Source organism: Scomber japonicus, chromosome 22, assembly GCF_027409825.1.
Source record: "Scomber japonicus isolate fScoJap1 chromosome 22, fScoJap1.pri, whole genome shotgun sequence".
NCBI lineage: Eukaryota > Metazoa > Chordata > Actinopteri > Scombriformes > Scombridae > Scomber > Scomber japonicus.
The window spans coordinates 13,810,789-13,819,706 of record NC_070599.1 but is presented as its reverse complement, the minus strand read 5'-3'; the positions used below and the strand labels follow the sequence as shown (position 1 = coordinate 13,819,706).

At 44.1% G+C, this 8,918-nt stretch overlaps 1 protein-coding gene across 1 annotated transcript; it reads left to right on the top strand.

Annotated features, from left to right (window-relative positions):
- Positions 1 to 425: 425 nt before the first annotated feature.
- Positions 426 to 8,521, top strand: LOC128383732 (uncharacterized). The gene is made up of 8 exons (XM_053343324.1): positions 426 to 543; positions 2,816 to 2,925; positions 3,144 to 3,228; positions 3,320 to 3,515; positions 3,604 to 4,676; positions 4,822 to 5,621; positions 6,915 to 7,118; positions 7,213 to 8,521. Exons 1-8 carry the CDS (start codon positions 452 to 454, stop codon positions 7,455 to 7,457), a joined length of 2,805 nt encoding a protein of 934 aa, XP_053199299.1. The 5' UTR covers positions 426 to 451; the 3' UTR covers positions 7,458 to 8,521.
- Positions 8,522 to 8,918: the final 397 nt, after the last annotated feature.

Below are 8,918 nucleotides of genomic sequence, written 5' to 3'. Positions count from 1 at the left end.
CCTGAAAGTGCTAAATGACTAATTTCACTGAATAAAGTCAATTACAACAAAAAATATGAATACATAATCGAGTGGTCTACTATAATGTATAATAATAATGGTTCAGAATAAAGATTTCTACAGAGAGAACTCTAAGATAGTTAATGAACCCTGAGAGAAAGACAATATTAATTTATTTATCTTTAGGGGTGCTGAGATCAAATTTAGGGGTGCTTCAGCATCCTCAAAAAGGGTCTAAAATCAATAGTGCAGTGTGTATTTTTTATAATTTTTTTTGCAGCGGGTGCATTTGGCACACTTTGATGTAGAGGTTGCAGACGGGTCTATATTGTCTTTAGAGAGGAGGGGGTGCACCCCATTTCACCATTTTACCATTAGAGCCCCAAAGGATGTTGTGCACATGCGCGTTGTGCAATCTACCGGAGCGCAAGAGGTAGGGAAGGGAGTCCTAATGGCGGAGAATGTACGGTCGCCTTTTGACTACCGGGAGCCACCGACCCTCGACAGCGACGGGGATGGGAGCAAACCTCCGCCGCCTCGGGGGTGAGTGAGCCCGGCGCAGTGGTGTTTTTTTCCACCGGGGGGTTTGAGAGCTAAATGCGAGCCGCGCTGTTATCGTGCACGTTTGTTTGGTTAGCCTTTATTGGCGTGCATGATTTCAGCGTTAATATTGCAGGAAAAAAAACGGAGCATTGAAAGTGATTTTTTTGTTTGGGTTTTGGTGGAGGGGTTGGGGTTGCAGCGGTTGTGACATGTGAGCCCGTGTCTTTCCTCGGGTCGCATTTTAATCCGCAGTCCTCTTTTTTTCCCCTACTTTTTTTTTTGATGTTTTGACGGCAGCGAAGTGTAGCGTTAGCTGCTGGAAGCTAACTGGCTAGCTTTGGTTTAGCATTAATGTTAGCATGCACCCAGCTGCAATCAACATCAGCTCCTGCAACAAGCTACCCACCTATTTGCTGTCTTATACACGATGAGCCCTGTCATGTGTCTGATTGTTCACATTGCAGACCCCTAAACATTTTATTGTCAGCATTAGTGATGTTAGGGTCTCATCGCTCAGCTGCTGCAGGTTAGGACTCGTGGCTGCTGGGCTTTGAGTAAACAAAGTTGATGACCACCAACTAAAATCACCTGAAAAACATTTGACTTGTCACCTGAGTGAATGAATTAACGCTGCTTTGTTATGCTGATCAGATTTCAGTAAATGTATTTTATGCAGTCTGACGTGGTTGGATTAAGGGGTGGAGCTATTTTTTTAATATTTTGATTTATTAAAAAAATCCCCAAGGATGATCAAGAAAGTTCTATCAGCTTTCTCAGCAGCTCCCATGTTTATAGGCAAGACAAGGTATCTTTTATATATAGCACATTTCATACACAATGGCAACTCAATGTACTTTACATAAAACAAACATTTAACAGTAAGAACTGGAAACAAAAAACATAACATGAAATTTGAGAAATAAAAAAATAAAACCCTAACATTAAAACATACAGTTAACCCCCCCCCCACCCCCCCACCCCCACCCAACTAACAATAAAAATAAAATAAAAACAAAGTACAGAAAAATAGAGAGAGAAATACAATACCAGAATAGAGCATTAAATATAAGGTTGCAGCATTAAATAATGATTTGCTTTAAAATGATTAAAAGGACATACAGTGCAAATGAAAGATTCAAATTTAAAGTGCTTTAAAAGAGCTCAATCATAAGCACAGGAGAAGAGAAGTGTTTTTAACCTGGATTTAAAAATGTTCACAGTTGGGGCTGATTTCAGTTGTGCTGGTAGTTTGTTCCAGTTGTGTGCAGCATAACAGCTAAAAGCTGCTTCACCATGTTTAGTTTGAACTCTGGGCTCAACTATCTGACCTGAGTCAGTAGATCTCAGAGCTCGCTGGTTTGTAGACCAGTAGCAGAACTTTAAAATCTATTCTATAGCTGACTGGGAGCCAATTTAAAGACTTTAGAACTGGAGTAATGTGCTCTGATCTCTTTGTTCTGGTTAAAACTCAAGCTGCAGCTGTTTAATGCTTTTTTGTGGGAGTCCAGTCAGAAGACCGTTACATTAGTCAAGTCTACTTGAGATGAAAGCATGAATCAACTTCTGGTCTGTATGAGACATAAAACCCTTCACTCTGGATATGTTCTTAAGCTGATAGTGTACAGTAGTGTTTATTAGTCAATGTCTGAGCAGTGATGCGCTGCTGAAATATATTAATTATAAATCCAAGGATGATGCTTTGGATATAATCACTGTAAAGCTGGTAACAGATATTTTAAAAGGACTACAGCTGAAACAAGAAGTTGTTGATTAATTGTTGTTTTATGTGGAGGTAAACATAATCTTCTATAGATTGTTGGATGGACAAAACAAACACATTTTTGTTGGGGAGTATTTTTTTTTTTTTGACAGTCGATTAAGAAAATAATTAGATGAATTAATATTGAAAAAGAAAAAGAAAAAATATATATATATGGTGCTTGTCTTTCTTCTGCTAAACACCATATGCCAGAATCAGCAGGTTTTGCCAAATGTCTTTGTTTTAATTGCTTGTTGAATAAAAGACACTCACATTTTTTTTAACTGGAAAGATAACACTTCTGCTGCCATCATCAATAGTAAAGTAGTTCATAACCTTATTATTGTTTTGTATGAGTCACCTACCTGGTAGAAATGTTCTCTGAACAGATGAAAGTGCTGCTTTACCACAGCTAATTTTGGATGCCCTCCATCAGATTATTTACAGAAGGGAAGTCCTCTTTGTCTGAGCATATCATTACGCTAAATGAAAACCCTGGTTTTGTTTTTACAGCCGCGTGTGTGGGAGAAAAAGGAAGGGGACACCTGTGAAGGTGTGTGACCGAGTGTATGTAACAGAAGATGAGGAGGAGGAAAGCATGTCAGAACACAGCTACAGCCCTGGTATATATAGAAACACACACACACACACACACACACAGATTTTGTCACCTGCTGTTGGTGTTTTTATCCAGTTTTTGTGCTTATGTGCTTATGTACCATATTGTAATTAGCAGGTTATTGTAGTGAGGAGAGCCACCTTACATCTTTAAAACATGAGGCCCATATTTGGTGATGGGCAGGTAAGACGTGCTGGATTTTAACAGTCCACTCTGTCACAGGTGATGGCCAGTACCCAGAGGGCGCAGAAGATCGTCTCCCTCCACCTGGCAGCCCCTACTACCTGCCGGATCCTGCTCAACTCTGGTAAGGAGGACTCATTACCATGGCAACAGTTCAGACAAATGTTTTTTTAGGTAAGGGGTCCACATTCCTAATGACCATTTATGTTTACCAGTGTGCCAGAGCTGGGGGAGGAGGGGGCGAGCGGTGTTAGGGGGCCGGTGCTTTTCCATCCGCCGCCCAACTGCCGGATTCGAGAAGTGCACTGTGGGACCCAGGTGCGGTTAGTGGTCATAGCAATTCGAGACATCGCTAAAGGGGAGGAAATCACAGTGGACTACAGCCTGACAGACTGGGGCGAAAATGCCATGGTGAGCAACTACGTGTCCTGAATCATTATGTTCATGCTAATGTGAGTTAAGTCGGTTAATGAGTTTCTTTTAATGTGCATCTCACCAGGAGGAAGAGGCCGGCCCCCACCCGCTGTCCCTCTCCGTTTCTGATTACCTTACCCCCTCCTGGTCATTATCACCCTCTTCCTCTCCTCTCACCCATTCTGAGCCCAGTGACTCAGACCGCGAGGAGGACGAAGAGGAGGAAGATGATGATGATGACGACGACGATGAAGAGGAAGAAATGGAGGAGATAAGGGGCAGAATGCTTCGCCGCCGAAAGAAGCGCAAGATCCCTGCTGTAGTCAATTCAAAAAAAAAGACCGCGCCCCCCGCCTCTAGAGGACCCGGGCGTCCCTGCTCATCATTTTCCCACCCAGCACCTGTTACATCCCCCGTCAGATCCCAGTCCCAGGCCCCGGTCAGTGCGCTGGCACCCCCAACCACCAATATCAACAACAACATTAACATAAACATTGGTGGCACTAGTGGTGCTACAGTGAGCCGGCGGCAGCACTGCCCGTACTGCGGCCGCCACTATCGCTCTCTGGCACGCCATCTGGAGAAGCACCACGCCAACCAACCAGAGGTCAGGACAGCCATGGAGCTGGCGCACCTCCACACGCACAACTCCTCTAATGGCAGCGCTTCACACCCTCACCCCTCGTCGTCCTCCACGGCCCCTACTCACAGTCATTCCTTCGCTGTCCCTCAGCCATCTGCCTCCAACCCAGCGCCACCCTCTCTCTTCTCCAGGGAGAGGGAATCACCAGCTACCCGATCGAGCACAAACGCCGTTTCATTCTCACTCTCGCTTTCGCCACCTTCTTCGGGTCAGCCCACAGCCACCAAAAAGGGGCCTAGCTTACCGCCGGCCAACACGAAACGCTCAGCATCCCCGATGGTGTCCCGGGTAAAGAGTCCGTCACCACCTCCTCCGTCGACTCCCAGAAGAGGTCGGAGGATGAAGAGAGAAAAGCTTGAAGAGCAGCAAAAGGTGGAGGTGGAGAGCTTGAGGAGTCAAGAGGAGCTGGTTCCACCTCCTACTCCAGAGCCAGACATAGATCCAGAAGAAGATCTAGAGCTGAGTGGAGAAGGAGAAGATGAAGCACCAGAAGAGAAGAATGGAGAGATTGTAAGGTGCGCTTGGAGAATTGTTTAACAGTTATACCTCTGACACTATTTTTGGTAAATTAATTATTTATTGTTTTTGTTTTTGGTTGTTGGGTGACACATTATGATCCGCTGCTATGTGAAATAATTTGTTTTTCTCTTCCATTTCCAGTTCACAAAGGCATCACATGTCTCCGCTGCTCTCGTCCCTCTCCTGTTTAGTCCTCTACCTCCGCCAGCAGCAGCATGCCTCTTTCCTTTCTTTAACTCGTTCTCCTCATTCTGCCGAGTCCTGGCGCCAGCTCTGCCATTCCAGCCTCTCCCTGCTCATCCTCTACAACCGCCACCGTGAATGTGAGGTAGCCAAGCTCACTGTCGAGGACTACCGCAAGCGGATCACCCCCCAACCAATTTCCAGCAACAGCCCCCCCTCTGGTATGGAAGCCCTCCTGTCCCCATTTGAGCGCCAGGTCCTCTGTCAGCTTCCTCGGGCTGGTGTTTTGGGGAAGCGTGGACGCATCCAGCCGCTTATTCTTCCACCACACTGTGAGTCCTGCTTGGACCTACTTCTTCAAACTAGCCCCAATGTGGGTGTGGACCCGGAGAGCCCCTACGTCTTCTCCCGGCCCTACCATTCTCCTGCCACCCCACTCCGGGGCACAGACCTGCTGAGAAACCTGGCACGAGCCAGTGGGGCCAAAAACCCCGGAACAATGACGGCGACACGTGTGCGTCGACAGGTAGCCATCCTTACCCAACTGCTACTGTTAGATGAGGGTGAGGATCAGGGTGCTGCAACCAAACGCCTAGAGGACTTCTTGGAACGAGAGTACCACGTGACCCAGAACTGTTCTAGTATCATTCGGGATCCAGCACTGATGGGTCGTGTGGGTCGCGTTGTTCTTTATGGAGAGAAGGAGGGCGTGCTATTCCGTGGGATGAGCCTGAAGCACATCTGCCTTGAGTTGGACGGTAAGGAGTCACATCTTGTACCTTGCTTCCTCTGTAGAAGCCTTTTGGGCTGATTAGCAGATATTTGATGCAGTTCAGTGCACGTTACTCCTCTTTTTTAATGATTTAGATTATGGCTGGAATTTTGTAGGGATGTATATCAAGCAAGAATATCCGTACATCACTGGTATTGGCCAATAATGACTTTAGAATTAAATATTGGCATTGGCAAAATAAACATTTCCACCAATATGACAGGGCAATTTGTCGCCTTCCCCTCTGCTGCCTGATTAATCCCCTACTCCTTCTTCCACAAACTTCCCTTTACTCAGCTGCCCAACAGACCTGCTGCTTTTTCCCACTTTAATCTGAATAACAAACCAGGGCTAGGTTCAAAATGTAGGCTGAAGTAGTTCTCCTAGTGATCCAGCAGAGGGCGCTCTAAAACTTCACTTGCTTGACCTTTTGCATGCCCTATTGACCTATTAGTAAACTAAGCTAGTGTTACTGTAGGGTTGTCTTTTTTTAAATGGAGGACACAGTAGTGAGCAGTGGCGTCCTGAGGGGACAGTCATGACACCAAAACGTCTGAAAAGATGCGGTTGGACGTTTTTTGAGTTCCACACCATGGACGGCAAAGTCACAAAGATAAAGCTGTTTGTTGACTTTGTAGAAGGCAGCCATCTTCAACGACAACAAATCTGTGGGCTTTCCAACCCCACTGAGCCAGTGGAGGCCGAGGCACCATAGACGAGTGGAGCAGTGTCAAATGTACAGTGTTGTTTGACTGCATATTATTCGGCACATTCAGCCTGGCATGTGCGGGGGAGGGGAGTGCACACTCAAATTCATTCAAACGAATTGCGGGTCATTTTGGTTTCATTTGAACTTGATTTTTTGAAAAAGTGACAGCCCTAATACCTAGAACAAGCTATGACTGCATGCGTAATAGTCTCAGCCAGGAATGGATTTTTGTGTGTTTGATTTATTAATTTCATGTAATATTCAACTGACTGTACCTGAATCCTAATGTTGTAACCTCTATTGTTTTGCTGTGATTTCATACTGGAGACACTGATGTCCAAGGCAAATTTCCCATTGTGACAATAAACTATATCTTAATAATAATAATAATCTGTATCATGTAGTGCCTACAACTACTTGAAGCCATTGACTGGAATATTTCAAGATTCTTCCCAGTGAAGCAAACCTTGTCTGTTACTATTTCGTAATGATTAACAGTTAATAGTAGATAATTACCAGCACTGCAGTTCTCCATAACTGTTCCCTGAAAATGTTATCCCTTTTCTTCAGTTATGTCTGGCAACTCGGCAGACTCCTTTTCAGAAGAATCGGTGGCAGAAGAAGAGAAGGAAGAAGTGAAGGAGAAGCCTGAGGTGATGGTGAAGAAGAAAGGACCAGGGCGACCCCCACGGAAGAAGAGAGCACCTATGCCATCACCAGTCAGCCCAACACTAGCCAATGTTCATAAGAGGAGATGTATTCCACCCAAATCAGGTAAACGTCTGTCAATAACAGTCTGTGATTAACTTAGTCTCATGTGTGCAAAAATATCTCCATTTAGATCTATATCTCCCTCTCCATCTCACAGGGAAGCGTGGCGTACTGAAGCGTCCCTGGTCAGAGGCGGAGCGTGTAGCAGTAGAGACTCACCTAAAAAGAAACCTCATGGAGCTGCGCGTTCCTGCAAAGGCGGATTGCGAGCGCTGCCTAGAACTCTGCCCCCTGCTGGTGAGCAACCAGCGAGACTGGAGGGCTATCAAGTTTTATGTGCACAACCGTATCCAGCTGCTGAAGAAGCAGGGGAGGAGGGAAAGCGCCGCCTCGGTCTGCTAGGTCAAAGACTGAGGGCCAAAAGAGGACATATACCATAATGTATAAACCACCAGCAATCACAAAGAAGAGACAAAACTCTGGGTCGTGGTGGAGTGCAGCTTCTCTTTTTCCTTTCTTTTAAGGGTGCAGTTAGATGCATTCCCAGTGTCATCACCCTGGTTTTAAGGGATTAGTGTAATAAAACTGACTAAGCTAAGAAGACAAATAGGTTTCTCCAATTGCAGGACATTCGTACGCAATGTCGGGGATGCCCTTTGTTTGTTTTTAAGATCTGTTGTGAAGATGTAAGTGTGAATATGAGTTCAGACAGTGAATCCTTTTTTTTAAAGATTATTTTTATGTGTTTTTTAACTTTATTAAATAGTTGACAGTGGAGAGTGGTAGGAAATATGGGAAGAGGTGACATGCAGCAAAGGTTTCCAGAGTGATGCGGTATGCGCTTTAGACCACTAGACCATCAGGACACGCTACAACAGACAGTTCTGAGTCTAGTATTTGCTTCCACTGAAGGCTGATGACCAAACATGAATGTGTAAAGCTTTTCAGAAGAAGAAACCAATGGTTCCAATCCTTAAAAATCCCCACAGACAGACTACATGTCATCTGAACTCTAGACATGTATGAACCTGTATAGTTTGTGTTGATACTGACTGACATTGTGCCCCCCCCACCCCCCCATGGCTCCCAACTGACAAGTGTATTATTAAAAAGTATTCTTCAAAGTCCTGGACCATGATGCACCTGTGAAGGGGTTCTTTCGTACCTCTATACCATGATCATAGTCAGACTAGTATGTATCAAGGCACGCTTACTTGAATTTATTGTGTATCAGAATGGGAAAAAAAAACATTATTTCAGAGTCAACAATATGGTCTTATTCACAGTGTAAATACTTAATCTATGAAAAGTATACAGTAGTGATTAGAACATTAGTATTGTGTTATTGTGTACATACTGTAAATACTACCTGTACTTATTAAAGTGAATGACATTTTGCTGTGTTTTCTTAAACTGGATTGTAAAGTGAATTTTACATTGTGGACACAGAGTGTTGCAAAGAAAATAGAGAACCCCCCCAAACACAGGATCTCAAATTGATTGATTTTTAGATTTTATTGAGAAAGCTGTCAATCATAATAATTACACACAGGCACTGTAAAACCATTTTATAGCTTAAAGGATTGACAGAGGTAATAGTGAAGAAATACAAATAATCTGCACACACAATCATAGCAAAGGTGATTACAAATAAAAAGTCAAATACAACACATCAACGCTTCAAAGTATATCTGCCTTCATGCAGACATGTACAATATTCAGTCATGAAACCAGAATTTCACTTTTGTAGTAGTGTTCTGGATACTTGGCGTTACCAACTTGTACTACATTGGAGCGTTTTGTTGTGTTGCGTTTGTTTTTAAAGTTGGCAACAGAAATTCAGTAGATAATAATAATAGCACC

Coding starts and splice junctions, on each gene's coding strand:
- LOC128383732 (XM_053343324.1), top strand. CDS start 452: ATGGCGGAGAATGTACGGTCGCCTTTTGACTACCGGGAGCCACCGACC. Junction 544..2,815: donor AAACCTCCGCCGCCTCGGGG/GTGAGTGAGCCC, acceptor TTGTTTTTACAG/CCGCGTGTGTGGGAGAAAAA. Junction 3,229..3,319: donor CCGGATCCTGCTCAACTCTG/GTAAGGAGGACT, acceptor TATGTTTACCAG/TGTGCCAGAGCTGGGGGAGG.